This window comes from Pseudophryne corroboree, chromosome 9, assembly GCF_028390025.1.
Source record: "Pseudophryne corroboree isolate aPseCor3 chromosome 9, aPseCor3.hap2, whole genome shotgun sequence".
Taxonomy (NCBI): Eukaryota; Metazoa; Chordata; class Amphibia; order Anura; family Myobatrachidae; genus Pseudophryne; species Pseudophryne corroboree.
In genome coordinates, this window is record NC_086452.1 from 386,050,610 (window position 1) to 386,071,734 (window position 21,125).

The 21,125-nt window shown below is 48.6% G+C and overlaps 1 protein-coding gene across 17 annotated transcripts in view; it reads left to right on the forward strand.

The window, feature by feature from the left end:
* CACNA1D (calcium voltage-gated channel subunit alpha1 D) overlaps positions 1-21,125 on the forward strand; it is a 923,074-nt gene that overhangs the window by 761,493 nt on the left and 140,456 nt on the right. For all 17 annotated transcript variants that reach the window (XM_063940823.1, XM_063940810.1, XM_063940825.1 and 14 more), the window contains 3 exons: positions 1,135-1,294; positions 3,385-3,512; positions 9,495-9,591. In XM_063940823.1, coding sequence (XP_063796893.1) covers positions 1,135-1,294; positions 3,385-3,512; positions 9,495-9,591 — 385 coding nt within the window. The remainder of the gene's footprint in view (positions 1-1,134; positions 1,295-3,384; positions 3,513-9,494; positions 9,592-21,125) is intronic.

The window sequence follows — 21,125 nt, forward strand, 5'->3', positions numbered from 1 at the left end:
AGACTCTAGCACTGTGGTGGTCAGTGTTGTACTGGGGCATGAAGGGTCCACCAGGTGAATGCAGTAGTTGGGGCCCATGTCTAGGGGAGTAGCCAGTCTCCAGAGGGGGTGTGGCCAGCCACCACATTGGTTCACCTAACCATTAGAGAATTTATGGGCATACTCCCTGAAAAGGGGCCATGGCCTATAGAATAGGGGGCGTGGCTTCGCAGGAGTGCCGCTATTGTGAGCCATGCCCCCATTTTCCGTCACTATGGGGGCATGGACAGCGATCTAAGAGCTGCTGGCATGCCCCCTGTCCCTTCGTCTCTAGTGAATAGACGCTATGCGCACAGCATCTATTCACCGCTTCTCTACCGGTCAGAGCAGTGACTGCTAGGAGCCACCCAACTGCCCCACCCCCACCCCACACCACGGGATCCTGTGGCCCGTGGATGGGAAAGCGGGACAGTCCCAAAAAAATGGGACTGTCCCGCGAAAATTGGGACAGTTGGAAGGTATGTATGGGTGGGACCCTTGATAAATACATGTTGCAAATATTGCTAGTGCATGCGTGATAATGTACCAGATTAGCAACAACAATGCACTGTAGAAAATACACCATAGTCCTGTGCAGTATAAGGTAATGTATTAATTATGTATAATTCAAGTGCACAGTCTGGAACCTGGTCGCTAGAGGAGGGGGTTTCCCCCTATACCCCTGTGGGCCAGTCCAACCCTGGGTAGAGTCTACTCTGCATGCACAGGTCTCTGGAAAATGGCGTGGCAACCGCTTTCCTGGTGATTTTTTTTTTTAGCAAATCGCCAGGAAAATGCCCACTGCTGTCACAGGACTCCAGAGTAATATTGATAAGCATGGATGCAGAATGTGCGGGGTGCCCCCCACCCGCTGGATCCAGGGGCCTGTGTGTACCGCATACCCCACACCCATTAGAGATACACCACTGCCTGTAAACTGTACTTTAACCATAAAAAGCGATGTTAGTGTAACAAGATATCAGAGACTGAAAGACACAGATGGAAAATGCATTTTCATGAGGAAACAGTGGTTATTCTATTATTATATTTGGAAATTAAAGTTACTTTTAATGTAATTTTTGATAATAACTGCGTGTTTCATGTAATGACCACTAGGTGTGCTACTGGCGAGGCCTGGCAGGACATCATGTTAGCCTGCCTACCGGGGAAACGGTGCGACCCAGAATCCGATTACAACCCTGGGGAGGAGTACACATGTGGCAGCAATTTTGCCATTGTATATTTTATCACTTTTTACATGCTGTGTGCATTTCTGGTGAGTGATGGAAACCTGCAGTAGAATATTCACTAAGCAGCAGATTATAGTCACCAAACAAGAGCATATAGTCACTACTCAAAAATATAGTCACAAGAAAACAATATATAATCATTATGCTATGTATGGTGGGGCCTGATTCAGAGTTGTGTGCAAACCCAGTGGTTTGCATTACACAAGGGCATAACTACAGTAGGTGCAGGGGGTGCGGCTGCTATGTGGCCCAGGCCACCTCCAGGGCCCAGCCCTCCCCCTGCACTCAGTTATATTACATTGCAGATTCTTGTACCTTGCTCCGTCTCTCTCTGTCCTCTGTCCTGTGATGCAACTGTGGCTCCGGTCACTGGGGGTAATTCAGAGTTTTTGCAGCAGCAAATTGTTAACAGTTGGGCAAAACCATGTGCACTGCAGGTGTGGCAGATATAACATTTGCAGAGAGAGTTAGATTTGGGTGGGATATTTTGTTTCTGTGCAGGGTAAATACTGGCTGCTTTATTTTTACACTGCAATTTAGATTTCAGTTTGAACACACCCCACCCAACGGGTGTGAACTGCGCAATGCACAGGCGCGCTGCTGCCCGGCGACAGGGGTCGCCGGAGAGTGATGGCTTCAACGACGAAAGCGATCGCAGGGGCGATCGCAAGAAGATTGACAGTCAGGAGGTGTTCCTGGGCGGCAACTCACCGTTTTCTGGGAGTGTTGTGAAAAACGCAGGCATGCCCAGCCGTTGCAGAGGAGGGATCCTGACGTCACCACCGGCCCTGATCATTGCTGCATCTGAGAAAGTCCCGGGCTATGCAGAAACTGCGCAGACTTTTGTTTGTGCAGCTCACTGCACAGCCCATCGCACCCCTGCAAAGCGCTTACCCCCTCCCCCTGGTCACAGCAGTGCAAAAAATAGCCTGCGTGTGACCAGGTCTGAATTAGGCCCTTGGTGTTACCCATTAGCTAACTAATTTGCTGCTGCGATCAACTCTGAATTAGGCCCACAGTGTCCGGGAAACTGCAGCCGTATAGGGGAGGGGGGCCGTTTCAGAAAACAGGGACATGTTGGCCCTGTTTTCTGGGCGTGCCAAGGCCTGTGTCTGCATCTTTCAACACAGATTTACTGGCCTCGGTTGCGGAGTTTGGAAGCCATTCTGTGTAAGCTTAGGCCTTTGGGCACAGCACTCAGATCTGCAATGCTGGCAGTGGGGTCTGTTGGCCTTAGACTCTAACTGCATCATTAGTATATTTTAGCATTGCTGCATCCAAAGACACAGCAGTGAAGCAAATAGTGAACAACTTACAATTAGGCCCATAGTCACTAAAGTCACTATACAAAGTTTGCGTACGAGTTTGTGTACATCTCCAATGGTGGCGCAGCTGTGCTTGCGCAGGACCCATTGTGCAGAATGGGTCCTGCATTGTCACACGCAGTGGGTGTAGACCGCCAATCAATATTGCAAAAAAGGGTGAGTATTGCCCCATTTTCCTGGCATGCTGAGGCCAGGATCTGTATATTCCGATACAGACTTCTTGGGTACAGAGCTGCAAAGGCCAATCTGAGTAACCTCAGGGACACTCAGATGGGCAATGGTCTCACAGTGATCTGAGGCTACACCTTAGGATGCAGCACTCGGATCTGCGATCCGGACAGAGGTGTCCATTTACCCTCAGATGCCTCCTGCAGCATATTTATTTTGACATTACTGCGGTGTCCGAAGATGCAGTAGCGATGTGTACTGCAGCTATCTCTGAATCAGACCCATAATCCCTATACAGCACTATGTAGTCTCTCCAGCACATCGCAGAATTGTCACTTACTGAAATAAGACCGTCACAGAGGCAGAATCACATTGTAATACAGCCACATGTGGCCCTAAAGTATAGCTGTTATTGGAAACAACATATAGGTATTTCATCATTTAGTCTACTGTGTGTTACCAGCAGGCTATTGCTTTGCAGTGTAACATAGAAAACAAGTAACACAAATATAAAACATTTAATTACTCCCCTCAAAGCAGATGTCAGGGATACACTTTAACGATTAACCGATTGTCTTTATTTTGTTATGTTGCTATATATACTTACTGTCATACGTCTGCAGATTATCAACCTGTTTGTGGCTGTCATAATGGACAACTTTGACTACCTGACCCGTGATTGGTCCATACTGGGTCCTCATCATCTGGATGAATTTAAAAGAATATGGTCTGAATATGATCCAGAGGCCAAGTAGGTTTAATTAGTATAACATCTATCTATCTATCTATCTATCTATCTATCTATCTATCTATCTATCTATCTATCTATCTATCTATCTATCTATCTATCTATCTATCATACATGTGTTAACCAATAATAATGCCACCTTTACATATACAGCTATGTAAGTAAAAGGCAGATCCATGCAGGAGGTTCAATTAATATCTGGGCAAATTACCTGCCTCCTTACAGCACAACATACATAGGGGGGGGGATTCAGATCTGATCGCTGCTGTGCGTTTTCGCACAGCGGGCAATCAGGTACTAACTGCGCATGTGTATGCACGTCGCACAGCAATAAAGGGCATCACTGGTCAGCGGCGGGATGGAGCGAAAAGTCAGATCGCACGGGTGTTCGCAAGGTGATTGACAGGAGAAAGCCATTTGTGGGTGGTAACTGACCGTTTACTGGGTGTGTACAGAAAAACGCAGGCGTACCCAAGCGTTTTCAGGGAGGGTGTCTGACATCCGCTCTGGTCCTGATCAGCCTGATGTGATCGCACTGTAGGAGTAAGTCCTGGGCTGCGCACACTGAACAAAGTGGATTTTAGCAGAATCAGCATACACATAGGATCGCACACTTGTACGGCGAATATACACTCCCCCTGGAGGCGGCGACTATCTGAACGCAGGACAGCAAAATTAGCAGCCCAGTGACCAGATCTGAATGATCCCCATAGTTTTGCTAGGGTACAAAATTGCACCGTCTATGTATACTTACTGCAAACTCTAAATAAAGATCTATGGGGGTTATTCAGAGTCAGTAGCAGTTTTGAAAAAATAGCAAAAACTGCTATGGATAAAATTGCATGCTGGGGGTCACCCAGCACAGAGGAAGGCAGCCCAGCATGTGTAACGCCGCCCAGTGATGCCATCGCAATTCAATTGCGATGCATTGCAGAATCAGGAATTAGAGGTAGACCCCCTGCATATGCATCCAGGCTGCATATGCAGGTGGTCCGTCGCCATGTTTCCTATCGCATAAACACAGTTGACATCATTTGGCCGCCCCGAAAACGGCTATGACACGCCTGCATTTCCTGCACCACTCCCAAGCCTGCACTTTAAAACCTTTAGTGTGTATGTGTATGTGTGTGCTGGCTCCTCCTCTCTATGCCCCTCTTTACCAGACTCAGTTTAGAAAAATGTGCCCAAGGAGCCGGGTGCATTTCTCTGGAGCTCCAGAGAGTTTCCTTTATTTTTTATTTTATTATTTTCAGGTAGTACTGGTTGGCAACCAGACTACCTGCTTCGTGGGACTTAGAGGGGGGACTGAACCAACCTCCTGAGGGTTAATGGTTCATAATCCCAGCTGACAGGACACTGAGCTCCTGAGGTGCTGTTCACACACCGTTAGTGTGTGTGCCCACGCCAGCAGCTAGCCACCATCCTCTAACAGATGTCGAAGATCGATTGGTGCGGTGAGTGTTAACACTAGGGTCCTGGTTAGCGGGTCCCCGGTGCGGTTTTGGCAGCATGTCACACGGCGGTCAAGGACCACGAGCTGCGGTGCCTGCCGCGGACTAGACTGGCTCAGGGCTCATGCCCCGCAGTGCTCACTGTCCATTAGGGCTTGTGTGTACTGATATATATCTATGTTTGTTAACATGGACAGTATAAAACTGAAAGGACCGTGCGCCATTGCAATGGGCGGGGCTTCCCGGAGCAAGACCAGAGGCGGGAAGGCTCCATTTCCTGCTGCTGCGGATCATCATGGCTGCATGCACGCTGCTCCTCCAGGGACCCACACTGTTACAGACTCTGTACTGGTACCAGGGGGTCATAGCAGGGGGGGGAAGTACACCAGCTGTAGCACCGCTGCACTTCTATCAGGTTATACCAGGCGCTCTCTAGGGGCTGTGTGGAGGTGGTTTTCAGTGAGCTGCGCTGTATTACAGTTGTGTAAAGATGTCTGTTGACATGGTTATGTGTGCTGTTTGTAACTCTATCCTTTCTTCAGCGGGGTCTCTCATGTGTGAACAGTGCTCCTTGTCTCCTCAGGGACACAGTTCACAGGCACCTGACTGGCTAGATAGTTTTAAAAGCATGATTCAGAATATAAATTCAGAATTAGCTGCAGCGAAGAAAGAGACACAGGTGTTAAAACAGTCTATTGATTGTATGGCAAAAGCAGCAGATACCAGAAAGACTTCTCAGCCCCCTCTGTTGGTTTCACATAAATGCTCACTGCCACAGGTGCTCTAGTCTGATTCTGATCAGCCTGATGTGGATGATGATGATATGGATGAGGACAGCTCTCTGTCCCCTGGAGTAGAGGCCCTCATTTTTGCTGTAAGAGAGGTTCTTCACATACCAGATCAGGAGGCAGATACAGATGAGGAGTTGTACTCTAATGTTAGACCGAAGACCTCAGTCACTTTTCTTGTATCTAAAGAATTAAACTCCCTGGCCTGGGAGGCATGGTTAAACCCTGATAAGAAATTTAAAATGCCTCAGAGGTTTTTAGCTACTTTTCCCCTCCCAGCTTTAGACAGGAAGGTATGGGAATACCCCTGTCAGTCGATCCGTCTGTATCCAGACTGTCTAAGAAATTGGTACTGCCGGTGCCAGAGCCTATATCCCTAAAAGAGCCGGCTGACTGTAAAATTGAGACCACTTTCAAGGCAATATATACGGCAGCGGGCGTAGCACAGCGCCCCACAATAGTTTGTGGTTGGATTTCCAGGGCAGTAGTCAAGTGGTCTGATAATATTATTAATGGATTAGACACTCTACCCCAGGATGAGGTCATTACTCTGCTGCAACACATACAGGATGCTGCAAATTTTATGAGCGAGGCTATAAAAGAATTGTGTAAGATAAATGGCCGTACTACTACAATGGCTGTTTCGGCACTCAGAGCTCTGTGGTTATGTCAATGGTCAGCGGACGCTGATTCCAAAAAGGGTGTAGAAAATCTTCCCTTTACAGGTGATGCCTTGTTTGGCAATGACTTAAATAAATGGATCTCCCAGGCAACGGCGGCTATCTGCCGTCGGCTGCGCCACCTGCTAGACGTTCTTACACAGGACCCTCCTTGCAGTCCTTTCATGTGGCAAGGTTCAGAGGCAGGGGATGAGGGGTCTCCACCACTCCTACAGGATCATGTGGTAAGTCCCGTAAACCTGCAGCTGCTGCCTCCCTGTACCAGACCACCGGATCCCCTGCTGACTGTTCCGCGTGACTGTTGGCCCCAGCGGCAAGGTGACTTTCTGGTGGGTGCCCGCCTTCAACACTTCGCCCACGTGTGGGCGAAGTCCTGCCGGGATCCTTGGGTGAGGGACCTCATTTCCCTGGGATGTCGGCTGGAATTTTAAGCACTTCCTCCTCACAGATTTTTCAAATCGGGCTTGCCAGTTTTACCTGCAGCAAAAGTTACCTTGCAAGAGGTTATTCAGTGGTGGTGGTTCCAGTACCTCCTCCATTACGCAACAGGGGTTTTTACTCCAGTCTTTTTGTCGTTCCAAAGCCAGATGGTTCAGTGCGACCCATCTTGAACCTGAAATCTCTAAACCTGTATCTATGGGTGTTCAAATTCAAGATGAAATCCCTGCGGGCAGTGGTGTCCGGTCTGGAGGAGGGGGAGTTCCTGGTATCGTTGGATGTCAAGGATGCTTACATAAACAGTCAGGGAGGAACAAGAAGCATAGCGGCGAAGCGAGAAGTGTCAAAAATACTCCTCTGGGTGGAGACCAATGCAAGGGCCATCTCAGCCATATTCATTCCAAAAGTGGACAACTGGGAGGCAGACTTCCTCAGCAGGCACGACCTCCATCAGGGGGAATGGGGCCTATATGCCCAGGTGTTTCAACAGTTACTTCATCGGTGAGGTTGTCCGCAGATAGATCTGATGGCTTCTCGGCTCAACAAGAAGCTATGCCGCTACTGTTCCAGAACAAGGGATCCGCAGGCTGTAACAGTGGATGCATTGACGACACACCTTGGACGTACCAGTTTGTGTATCTGTTCCCTCCGCTACTGCTAATCCCAAGGGTTCTAAAAAGACTAAGAAGGGAAAGCGTTCAAGCAATTCTAATTGCCCCGAATTGGCCTCGTCAGGCGTGGTACTCGGACCTCCTATCCATGGCTCTGGAGGATCCTTTGCGTCAGCCGCTCCAAAACGATCTTTTTCAGCAAGGCCCGTTCGTCTATCCAGATTTACAGCAGTTACGTTTGACGGCTTGGAGGTTGAGAGGGAAATTCTAGCAAGAAAGGGTCTTCCCTCCCGAGTCATTTCCACCATGGTCCGGGCCAGGAAAATGGTTATGTCAAAACATTATCATCGTATCTGGAAAAAGTATGTTTCCTGGTGTGAAAGTAGAAAGGTTTCTCTCGTGGAATCTAGAATTGGTTGCTTTCTACTTTTCCTGCAAGCCGGATATGGGCCTTCTTTTAGGCTCCATCAAAGTCCAGATTTCGGCGCTTTTTATTTTCTTCCAGAAACAACTTGCCGTGTTGCCAGAAGTACAGACTTTCCTAAAAGGAGTTCTTCATATGCAACCGCCCTTTGTACCTCCCACGGCTCCGTGGGATCTCAATGTGGTTCTTTCCTTTCTTCAATCGGACTGGTTTGAACCCTTACATAGGGTGGAGTTAAAGTTTCTCACCTGGAAGACGGTGATGTTATTAGCATTGCCAGACGTGTCTCTGAATTGGGGGGCTTATCCTGTAAGAGCCCTTATTTGATTTTTCTTGAAGACAGGGTGGAACTCAAGACCCGACCTCCGTTTTTGCTAAAAAAGTGGTTTCAGCTTTTCATGCGAATCAACCCATTGTGGTTCCGGTGTTGTATGACACTTCCATTGGTCCAGAGTCCTTGGATGTGGTGAGGGCTCTGAAGATTTATGTCAAACGAACTGCTCGTCTTTGGAAATCTGATTCACTGTTTGTCCTTTATGATGCCACCAAGATTGGTCATCTGGCTTCTAAGCAATCAATTGCTCGTTGGCTCAGGTTGACCATTCAACAGGCCTATACTTTGGCGGCTCTGCATTTGCCGACGTCTATTCAGGCCCACTCAGCGAGGCTCTTCCTGGGCGGCTGCCTGGGGTGTCTTGACCTTACAGTTGTGCCGAGCTGCTACTTGGTCTGGTTCGAACACTTTTGTGAAATTCTATAGGTTCGACACTTTGGCCAAGGATGACCTTCAGTTTGGTCAGGCGGTTTTACAGGGGTCTCAGCACTCTCCCACCCGTTTGGGAGCTTTGGGACTTTCCCATGGTACTAAAGTACAGATCTCCAGTATCCACTAGGACGTTAGAGAAAATATGAATTTAATACCTACTGGTAATTCCTTTTCTTGTAGTCCGTAGTGGATACTGGGCGCCCGCCTCACTGCTTCGATTCCTGCTTACCTGTGTAAGTTTTTGGTTGGCCCGCCGTTGCGGTCCCATTATGTTGTTGGGATGGCTATGCTATCCTGGTTAGGTTGGTGTTGATATCTTCTGTTCTGGTTTGTGCCCTCCTTTCGGTTATGGTTGTGTGTTGGCTTAGTGCCTCACCACTGTTGTACCTGTTTTCTTCTCTCGTGGTATGTCCGTCTCCTCGGGCACAGTTTCCTAGACTGAGTCTGGTAGGAGGGGCATAGAGGGGAGGAGCCAGCACACACATACACACACTAAAGGTTTTAAAGTGCCAGGCTCCAGTGGACCCGATCTATACCCAATGGTACTAAAGTACAGATCCCCAGTATCCACTACGGACTACGAGAAAAGGAATTACCAGTAGGTATTAAATTCCTATTTTCTTGCAGGCTACCTGAGTTGTGTGAACCTATAGATCTTCACCACAACCAAAAGGTAGCTGATACTCTATCTGGAAAAACTGAGATTTGTGTAGATTATTGCTCATGTATATGACAAACCTTATGCTAATGAAACATGTGACACAAGGGCAGTAACACTGACATAACATGTATCTGTATGAGATAAAATTAAGTCTCTTCTTATGAAGGGGAAGAATTAAACATCTGGACGTAGTCACTCTGCTCCGCCGGATTCAGCCTCCCCTGGGCTTTGGGAAGTTATGTCCACACAGAGTCGCATGCAAGGTAAGAGAAAATAATCCATACATATGAAAATTATTAACTATATATTATGACATTAATTGTAATATTAACATTTGCCCCAATATTTCATACCTTCCCTCTACATAATCATTATATATTTAAAGAAAAACTGTTACATAAAAGTATATATTTTAAAAAAGCAGTTGTAATCGGTCAAACAAATTTAAGTTTAGCACGTGAGTGTTGTTGGGTTTTTTCTCCTCTGCCACCTGCGAGGATGTTTAAAAATCACACAATTTTACAGGATGAGGAGGATTTATGATGACACAAAGGGGGTCATTCTGACCCGATCGCGCGCTGCAGTTTATCGCAGTGGTGCGATCGGGTCAGAACTGCGCATGTGCCAGACGGCCGAAGGGGGCGGGGCCGCAGCGTCTGTGTGACTTCACACGCAGCCGCTGCGGGCCGGGGAGCGATGAGTAGCTCCCGGTCAGCGCGCTAAAGCTACGCTGGTCGGGGGCTACTCTTGAAGTGAAAAGGCATCGCCGCTGTGCGATGCCTTTGCACTTCTGCGGGGAGGGGCCGGCACTGATATGCGGGGCGGGATAGCCCTGTGCTGGGCGTACCCCCGCATGTCATTGTGAATGATTGTAGCTGTGCTAAATTTAGCACAGCTACGATCATCTCGGAATGACCCCCAGTAAACCTTGGAACGCTCCTCCAAAATGTGCAATTTCCACCTACCCTGCATGCTGAAGTCTCCATACAATATAACATTCTATAACAGAAAACATCAGGCCGCTTTTTACAGAGAAAAAACTTGCAGAAAATGTATTTTACTATGCTTGTGCAAAACATGAGCCCATATTCAGAGCTACATTCATCTTTCACAATCAAATCTGCATTTATTCTTTTTTTTTACGTGTTTGAATGAAATGCATAAAATGTGTAAGAATAATATGGTAAGTCAACAAGGCTTCCCATTTTTTTTAAAAAGACAACCTACACATCAACTAGGGGGCGCACTGTGTGAAATAGGGGACTCCCATCTTCAAAAGTTTCTGTTATAGTTAAGAGGATGGAGACACATAACGCACACATTCTAGTTTCAAAGTTGGATATTTAGACTCAAAATACCTTCACAGAGCTGTAAGTGCACACCTGTATACTGTTCTAATTCACTTACCTTGGAAAGAGCAGTAGCAGGTTAGTGGCATATCTAGATGTTGGTAGGTATGCAAATTTAGGTGGCTAATTTTGGGTGTGGATTAAAAGATTGACAGTATATAGATAGTCTATAGGTCGACACCTGATAGCCAACAGTCAATAGGTCGACAGGGTCAAAAGGTTGACATGTAAATGGTCAACTTTTTTTTTTTTACTGCCTAAACCCTCCCCCCAGTGCCTAACCCTAACCCTCCCCTAGTGCCTAACCCTCCCCCAGTGCCTAACCCTAACCCTCCCCCAGTGCCTAACCCTAACCCTCCCCCAGTGCCTAACCCTCCCCTAGTGCCTAACCCTCCCCCAGTGCCTAATCCTAACCGTCCCCTAGTGCCTAACCCTCCCCCAGTGCCTAACCCTAACCCTCCCCTAGTGCCTAACCCTCCCCCAGTGCCTAACCCTAACCCTCCCCCAGTGCCTAACCCTAACCCTCCCCCAGTGCCTAACCCTCCCCTAGTGCCTAACCCTCCCCCAGTGCCTAACCCTAACCCTCCCCTAGTGCCTAACCCTCCCCCAGTGCCTAACCCTAACCCTCCCCTAGTGCCTAACCCTCCCCCAGTGCCTAACCCTAACCCTCCCCTAGTTCCTAACCCTCCCCTAGTGCCTAACCCTCCCCCAGTGCCTAACCCTCCCCCAGTGCCTAACCCTAACCCACCCCCAGTGCCTAACCCTAACCCACCCCCAGTTTCTCTAACGTCCTAAGTGGATGCTGGGGACTCCGTCAGGACCATGGGGAATAGCGGCTCCGCAGGAGACAGGGCACAAAAGTAAAAGCTTTAGGATCAGGTGGTGTGCACTGGCTCCTCCCCCTATGACCCTCCTCCAAGCCTCAGTTAGATTTTTGTGCCCGGCCGAGAAGGGTGCAATCTAGGTGGCTCTCCTAAAGAGCTGCTTAGAGTAAAAGTTTGTTAGGTTTTTTATTTTCAGTGAGTCCTGCTGGCAACAGGCTCACTGCTACGAGGGACTTAGGGGAGAGAAGTGAACTCACCTGCGTGCAGGATGGATTGGCTTCTTAGGCTACTGGACACCATTAGCTCCAGAGGGAGTCGGAACACAGGTCTCACCCTGGGGTTCGTCCCGGAGCCGCGCCGCCGACCCCCCTTGCAGATGCCAAAAAGTGAAGAGGTCCAGAAACGGCGGCAGAAGACTCTTCAGTCTTCATAAGGTAGCGCACAGCACTGCAGCTGTGCGCCATTGTTGTCAGCACACTTCATAGCAGCGGTCACTGAGGGTGCAGGGCGCTGGGGGGGGGCGCCCTGGGCAGCAATGATAGTACCTTATTCTGGCTAAAAATACATCACATATAGCCCCTGGGGGCTATATGGATGTATTTAACCCCTGCCAGGTCTCAGAAAAACGGGAGAAGAAGCCCGTCGAAAAGGGGGCGGGGCCTATTCTCCTCAGCACACAGCGCCATTTTCCCTCACAGAAATGCTGGTGGGAAGGCTCCCAGGCTCTCCCCTGCACTGCACTACAGAAACAGGGTTAAAACAGAGAGGGGGGGCACTTATTTGGCGATATGTATATATATATTAAAATGCTATAAGGGAAAAACACTTTTCTCTATCGTCCTAGTGGATGCTGGGGTTCCTGAAAGGACCATGGGGAATAGCGGCTCCGCAGGAGACAGGGCACAAAAAGTAAAGCTTTTCCAGATCAGGTGGTGTGCACTGGCTCCTCCCCCTATGACCCTCCTCCAGACTCCAGTTAGATTTTTGTGCCCGGCCGAGAAGGGTGCAATCTAGGTGGCTCTCCTAAAGAGCTGCTTAGAGAAAGTTTAGCTTAGGTTTTTTATTTTACAGTGAGTCCTGCTGGCAACAGGATCACTGCAACGAGGGACTGAGGGGAGAAGAAGTGAACTCACCTGCGTGCAGGATGGATTGGCTTCTTGGCTACTGGACATTAGCTCCAGAGGGACGATCACAGGTACAGCCTGGATGGTCACCGGAGCCGCGCCGCCGGCCCCCTTGCAGATGCTGAAGTTAGAAGAGGTCCAGAATCGGCGGCTGAAGACTCTGACAGTCTTCTAAAGGTAGCGCACAGCACTGCAGCTGTGCGCCATTTTCCTCTCAGCACACTTCACACGCTGTCACTGAGGGTGCAGGGCGCTGGGGGGGGGCGCCCTGGGAGGCAAATGTAAACCTATATACTGGCTAAAAATACCTCACATATAGCCCCCAGAGGCTATATGGAGATATTTAACCCCTGCCAAACTTCACTAAAGAGCGGGAGACGAGCCCGCCGTAAAAGGGGCGGGGCCTATCTCCTCAGCACACAGCGCCATTTTTTCTCTCACAGAAAGGCTGGAGAGAAGGCTCCCAGGCTCTCCCCTGCACTGCACTACAGAAACAGGGTTTAAACAGAGAGGGGGGGCACAAATTGGCGATATAAATATATATATAAAGATGCTATTAGGGAGAAACACTTATATAAGGTTGTCCCTATGTAATTATAGCGTTTTTTGGTGTGTGCTGGCAAACTCTCCCTCTGTCTCTCCAAAGGGCTAGTGGGGTCCTGTCCTCTGTCAGAGCATTCCAGGTGTGTGTGCTGTGTGTCGGTACGTGTGTGTCGACATGTATGAGGACGATGCTGGAGGAGGCGGAGAAATTGCCTGTAATGGTGATGTCACTCTCTAGGGAGTCGACACCGGAATGGATGGCTTATTTAGGGAATTACGTGAGAATGTCAACACGCTGCAAGGTCGGTTGACGACATGAGACGACCGACAAACAATTAGTAACGGTCCAGGCGTCTCAGAAACACCGTCAGGGGTTTTTTATAAAAAACGCCCATTTACCTCAGTCGGTCGACACAGACACAGACACGGACACTGAATCCAGTGTCGACGGTGAATAAACAAACGTATTCCTCATTAGGGCCACACGTTAAGGGCAATGAAGGAGCTGTTACATATTTCTGATACTACAAGTACCACAGAAAAGGGTATTATGTGGAAGTGAAAAAACTACCTGTAGTTTTTCCTGAATCAGATAAAATAAAATGAAGTGTGTGATGATGCGTGGGTTTACCCCGATAGCAAATATTGGCGTTATACCTTTTCCCGCCAGAAGTTAGGGCGCGTTGGGAAGCACCCATTAGGGTGGATAAGGCGCTCACACACTTATCAAGTGGCGTTACCGTCTCCAAATACGGCCGCCCTCAAGGAGCCAGCTGATAGGCAGCTGGAAAAATATCCTAAAAAGTATATACACACAGACGGTGGTTATACTGCGACCAGCGATCGCCATCAGCCTGGAGATGCAGTGCTGGGTTGGCTTGGTCGAATTCCCTGACTAAAAATATTTTATTGATATAGAGCATTTAATAGGATGCATTCTATATATATGTATGCGAGATGCACAGAGGGATATTTGCACTCTGGCATCAAGATAAGTGCGTTGTCCATATCTCCCAGAAGATGTCATGGACACGACAGTGGTCAGGTGATACAGATCCCATACGGCACATGGAAGTATTGCCGTATAAAGGGAAGGAGTTATTTGGGCCCCAAGTTACATCTCAGCAGAAAAAGACACTGTCTTTTCAGCCTCAATCCTTCCGTTCCCATGCGGGCAAAAGGCCAGTCATATCTGCCCAGACATAGAGGAAAGGGAAGTAGACTGCAGCAGGCAGCCCCTTCCCAGGAAAAGAAGCCCTCCACCAGTGGGGGGGTAGTCTCAAGAGTCTCAGCGCGCAGTGGGATCACTCGCAAGTTGACCCCTAGATCATACAAGTATTATCCCAGGGGTACAGATTGGAGAGTCGAGACATTTTTTCCTCGCAGGTTCCTGAAGCCTGCTTTACCAACGGCTCCCTCCGACAAGGAGGCAGTATTGGGAAAAAATTCACAAGCTGTATTTCCAGCAGGTGATAATCAAAGTACCCCTCCTACAACGAGGAAAAGGGTATTAGTCCTCCACACTATATTGTGGTACTGAAGCCAGACGGCTTGGTGAGACATAGTCTAAATCTGAAATCTTTGAACACTTACATAAAAAGGTTCAAATCAAGATGGAGTCACTCAGAGCAGTGATAGAGAACCGGAAAAAAGGGGACTATATGGTGTCCCTGGACATCAAGGATTACCTCCATGTCCAAATTTGCCCTTCTCAACAAGGGTACCTCTGGTTCGTGATACAGAACTGTCAATATCAGTTTCAGACGCTGCCGTTGAATTATCCACGGCACCCCGGGCCTTTACCAAGGTAATGGCCGAAAAGATGATTCTTAAAAGAAGAAAGGCATCTAAATTATCCCTTACTTGGACGATATCCTGAAAGGGACAAGTTTCCAGAGAACAGTTGGAGGTCGGAAAAGAACTATCTAAAGTAGTTCTACGACAGCACGAGTGGATTCCAAATATTCCAAAAATCGCAGCTGTTTTCCGATGATACGTCTGCTGTTCCTAGGAATGATTCTGGGCATAGTCCAGAAAGAGGTATTTCTCCTGGAGGGGAAAGCCAGGGAGTTATCCGACCTAGTCAGAAACCTCCTAAATCCAGGCCAAGTATCAGTGCATAAATGCACAGGAGTCCTGGGAAAAATGGTGGCTTCTTACGAAGCGATTCCATTCGGCAGATCTCACGCAAAAACTTTTCAGGGGGATTTGCTGGACGAATGGTCCGGATCGCATCTTCAGATGCATCAGCGGATAACCCTGTCTCCAAGGACAAGGGTGTCTCTTCTGTGGGGGCTGCAGAGTGCTCATCTTCTAGAGGGCAGCACATTCAGCATTCAGGACTGTGTTCTGGTGACCACGGATGCCAGCCTGAGAGGCTGGGGAACAGTCACACAAGGAAGAAATTTCCAAGGAAGTGTGGTCAAGTCTGGAGATTTCTCTCCACATGAATATACTGGAGCTAAGGGCAATTTACGATGCTCTGAGCCTAGGAAGACCTCTGCTTCAAAGTCAACCGGTGCTGATCCAGTAGGACATCATCATGGCAGTCGCCCACGTAAACAGACGGGGCGGCACAAGAAGCAGGAGGGCAATGACAGCAAGGATTCTTCGCTGGGCGAAAGATCATGTGATAACACTGTCAGCAGTGTTCATTCCGGGAGTGGACAACTAGGAAGATTTCCTCAGCATAAATGAATTCCACCCGGAAAAGTGGGAACTTCATCTGGAAGTTTCCACATGTTTGTAAACCGTTGGGAAAGACCAAAGGTGGTTATGATGGCGTCCCACATGAAGCGCCAGGTCTAGAGACCCTCAGGCAATAGCTGGGACGCTCTGGTAACACCGTGGGTGTACCAGTCGGTGTATGTGTTCCCTCCTCTGCCTTTCATACCCAGTGTATGGAGAATGATAGGAAGGAGAGGAGTAAGAACTATACTCGGGGTTCCGGTTTGGGCCAAGAAGAACTTGGTACCCGGAACTTCAAGAGATACTAGAAAGGATCTTGATTCAGCAAGAATCATGTCTGTTCCATGACTTACCGCAGCTGCGTTGACGCCAGGGCGGGTGAACGCCGGATCCTAAGGGAAAAAGGCATTCCGGAAGAGGTCATCCCTACCCTGGTCAGAGCCAGGAAGGAGGTGACCGCACAACATTATCACCGCTTAGGTGAAAATATGTTCCATGGTGTGAGGCCAGGAAGGCTCCACGGAAGAATTTCAACTAGGTTAATTCCTACATTTCCTGCAAGCAGGAGTGTATATGGGTCTCAAATTGGGGTCCATTAAGGTTCAAATTTCGACCGGTCGATTTTCTTCCAGAAAGAAATTGGCTTCAGTTCCTGAAGTCCAGAAGTTGTTAAGGGAGTACTGCATATACAACCCCTTTTTGATGTCTCCAGTGGCACGGGGCGATCTCAACGTAGTTTGGGATTCCTAAAATCACATTGTTTTAAACAACTCAAATCTGTGGATTTGATATATCTCACATGGAAAGTGACCATGCTGTTGGTCCTGGCCTCGGCCAGGCGAGTGTCAGAATTGGCGGCTTTATCTCACAAAGCCATATCTGATTGTCCATTCGGACAGAGCAAAGCTGTGGACTCGTCCCCAGTTTCTCCCTAAGGTGGTGTCAGCGTTTCACCTGAACCAGCTTATTGTGGTGCCTGCGGCTACTAGGGACTTGGAGGACTCCAAGTTGCTGGATGTTGTCAGGACCCTGAAAATATAGTTTCCAGGTCGGCTGGAGTCAGGAAATCTGACTTGCTGTTTATCCTGTATGCACCCAACAAGCTGGGTGCTCCTGCTTCTAAGCAGACTATTGCTCGTTGGATTTGTGGTACAATTCAGCTTGCACATTCTGTGGCAGGCTTGCCACAGCAAAAAATATGTAAATGCCCATTCCACAAGGAAGGTGGGCTCATCTTGGGCGGCTGCCCGAGGGGTCTCGGCATTACAACTCTGCCGAGCAGCTACGTGGTCGGGGGAGAACACGTTTGTAAAATTTTACAAATTTGATACCCTGGCAAAAGAGGACCTGGAGTTCTCTCATTCGGTGCTGCAGAGTCATCCGCACTCTCCCGCCCGTTTGGGAGCTTTGGTATAATCCCCATGGTCCTTTCAGGAACCCCAGCATCCACTAGGACGATAGAGAAAATAAGAATTTACTTACCGATAATTCTATTTCTCGGAGTCCGTAGTGGATGCTGGGCGCCCATCCCAAGTGCGGATTATTCTGCAATACTTGTACATAGTTATTGTTACAAAAATCGGGTTATTGTTGTAGGAAGCCGTCTTTCAGAGGCTCCTTTTGTTATCATACTGTTAACTGGGTTTAGATCACAAGTTGTACGGTGTGATTGGTGTGGCTGGTATGAGTCTTACCCGGGATTCAAAATCCTCCCTTATTGTGTACGCTCGTCCGGGCACAGTACCTAACTGGAGTCTGGAGGAGGGTCATAGGGGGAGGAGCCAGTGCACACCACCTGATCTGGAAAAGCTTTACTTTTTGTGCCCTGTCTCCTGCGGAGCCGCTATTCCCCATGGTCCTTTCAGGAACCCCAGCATCCACTACGGACTCCGAGAAATAGAATTATCGGTAAGTAAATTCTTATTATATAAAGGTTGTCCCTGTATAATTATAGCGTTTTTGGTGTGTGCTGGCAAACTCTCCCTCTGTCTCCCCAAAGGGCTAGTGGGGTCCTGTCCTCTATCAGAGCATTCCCTGTGTGTGTGCTGTGTGTCGGTACGTGTGTGTCGACATGTATGAGGACGATGTTGGTGAGGAGGCGGAGCAATTGCCTGAAATGGTGATGTCACTCTCTAGGGAGTCGACACCGGAATGGATGGCTTATTTAAGGAATTACGTTATAATGTCAACACGCTGCAAGGTCGGTTGACGACATGAGACGGCCGGCAAACAAATTAGTACCTGTCCAGGTGTCTCAAACACCGTCAGGGGCTGTAAAACGCTCATTTACCTCAGTCGGTCGACACAGACACGGACACTGACTCCAGTGTCGACGGTGAAGAAACAAACGTATTTTCCTTTAGGGCCACACGTTACATGTTAAGGGCAATGAAGGAGGTGTTACATATTTCTGATACTACAAGTACCACAAGAAGGGTATTATGTGGGGTGTGAAAAAACTACCTGTAGTTTTTCCTGAATCAGATAAATTAAATGAAGTGTGTGATGATGCGTGGGTTTCCCCCGATAGAAAATTATTGGCGGTATACCCTTTCCCGCCAGAAGTTAGGGCGCGTTGAGAAACACCCTTTAGGGTGGATAAGGCGCTCACACGCTTATCAAAACAAGTGGCGGTACCGTCTCCAGATAGGGCCGCCCTCAAGGAGCCAGCTGAGAGGCTGTAAAATATCCTAAAAAGGTATATACACACATACTGGTGTTATACTGCGACCAGCGATCGCCTCAGCCTGGATGTGCAGCGCTGGGGTGGCTTGGTCGGATTCCCTGACTGAAAATATTGATACCCTTGACAGGGACAGTATTTTATTGACTATAGAGCATTTAAAGGATGCATTTCTATATATGCGAGATGCACAGAGGGATATTTGCACTCTGGCATCAAGAGTAAGTGCGATGTCCATATCTGCCAGAAGATGTTTATGGACACGACAGTGGTCAGGTGATGCAGATTCCAAACGGCACATGGAAGTATTGCCGTATAAAGGGGAGGAGTTATTTGGGGTCGGTCCATCGGACCTGGTGGCCTCGGCAACAGCTGGAAAATCCACCTTTTTTACCCCAAATCACATCTCAGCAGAAAAAGACACCGTCTTTTCAGCCTCAGTCCTTTCGTCCCCATAAGGGCAAGCGGGCAAAAGGCCAGTCATATCTGCCCAGGGATAGAGGAAAGGGAAGAAGACTGCAGCAGGCAGCCCATTCCCAGGAACAGAAGCCCTCCACAGCTTCTGCCAAGTCCTCAGCATGACGCTGGGGCCGTACAAGCGGACTCAAGTGCGGTGGGGGGTCGTCTCAAGAGTTTCAGCGCATAGTGGGCTCACTCGCAAGTGGACCCCTGGATCCTACAAGTAGTATCCCAGGGGTACAGACTGGAAATTCGAGACGTCTCCCCCTCGCAGGCTCCTGATGTCTGCTTTACCAACGTCTTCCTCCGACAGGGAGGCAGTATTGGAAACAATTCACAAGCTGTATTCCCAGCAGGTGATAATCAAAGTACCCCTCCTACAACAAGGAAAGGGGTATTATTCCACACTATATTGTGGTACTGAAGCCAGACGGCTCGGTGAGACCTATTCTAAATGGGAAATCTTTGAACACTTACATACAAAGGTTCAAATCAAGATGGAGTCACTCAGAGCAGTGTTAGCGAACCAGGAAGAAGGGGACTATATGGTGTCCCTGGACATCAAGGATGCTTACCTCCATGTCCAAAATTGCCCTTCTCACCAAGGGTACCTCAGGTTCGTGGTACGGAACTGTCACTATCAGTTTCAGACGCTGCCGTTTGGATTGTCCACGGCACCCCGGGTCTTTACCAAAGTAATGGCCAAAAATGATGATTCTTCTTCAAAGAAAAGGCGTCTTAATTATCCCTTACTTGGACGATCTCCTGATAAGGGCAAGGTCCAGTGAACAGTTGGAAGTCGGAGTAGCACTATCTCAAGTAGTTCTACGACAGCACGGGTGGATTCTAAATATCCAAAATCACAGCCGTTTCCGACGACACGTCTGCTGTTCCTAGGGATGGTTCTGGACACAGTCCAGAAAAAGGTGTTTCTCCCGGAGGAGAAAGCCAGGGAGTTATCCGAGCTAGTCAGGAACCTCCTAAAACCAGGAAAAGTGTCAGTGCATCATTGCACAAGAGTCCTGGGAAAAATGGTGGCTTATTACGAAGCGATTCCATTCGGCAAATTCCACGCAAGAACTTTTCAGTGGGATCTGCTGGACAAATGGTCCGGATCGCATTTTCAGATGCATCAGCGGATAACCCTATCTCCAAGGACAAGGGTGTCTCTCCTGTGGTGGTTACAGAGTGCTCATCTTCTAGAGGGCCGCAGATTCGGCATTCAGGATTGGATGCTGGTGACCACGGAGGCCAGCCTGAGAGGCTGGGGAGCAGTCACACAGGGAAAAAATTTCCAGGGAGTGTGATCAAGTCTGGAGATTTTTCTCCACATAAATATACTGGAGCTAAGGGCAATTTACAATGCTCTAAGCTTAGCAAGACCTCTGCTTCAAGGTCAGCCGGTATTGATCCAGTGGGACAACATCACGGCAGTCGCCCACGTAAACAGACAGGGCGGCACAAGAAGCAGGAGGGCAATGGCAGAAACTGCAAGGATTTTTCGCTGGGTGGAAAATCATGGGATAGCACTGTCAGCAGTGTTCATTCCGGGAGTGGACAACTGGGAAGCAGACTTCCTCTGCAGGCACAACCTCCACCCGGGAGAGTGGGGACTTCATCAGGAAGTCTTCCACATGATTGTGAACCGTTGGGAAAGACCAAAGGTGGACATGATGGCGTCCCGCCTGAACAAAAAACTGGACAAGTATTGCGCCAGGTCAAAAGTCCCTCAGGCAATAGCTGTGGACGTTTCTGGTAACACCGTGGGTGTACCAGTCGGTGTATGTCTTCCCTCCTCTGCTTCTCATACCCAAGGTATTGAGAATTATAAGACGTAGAGGAGTAAGAACTATACTCGTGGCTCCGGATTGGCCAAGAAGGACTTGGTACCCGGAACTTCAAGAGATGCTCACAGAGGACTCATGGCCTCTGCCGCTAAGAAGGGACTTGCTTCAGCAAGTACCATGTCTGTTCCAAGACTTACCGCGGCTGCATTTGACGGCATGGCGGTTGAACGCCGGATCCTAAGGGAAAAAGGCATTCCGGAAGAGGTCATTCCTACCCTGGTCAAAGCCAGGAAGGAGGTGACCGCACAACATTATCACCACATGTGGCGAAAATATGTTG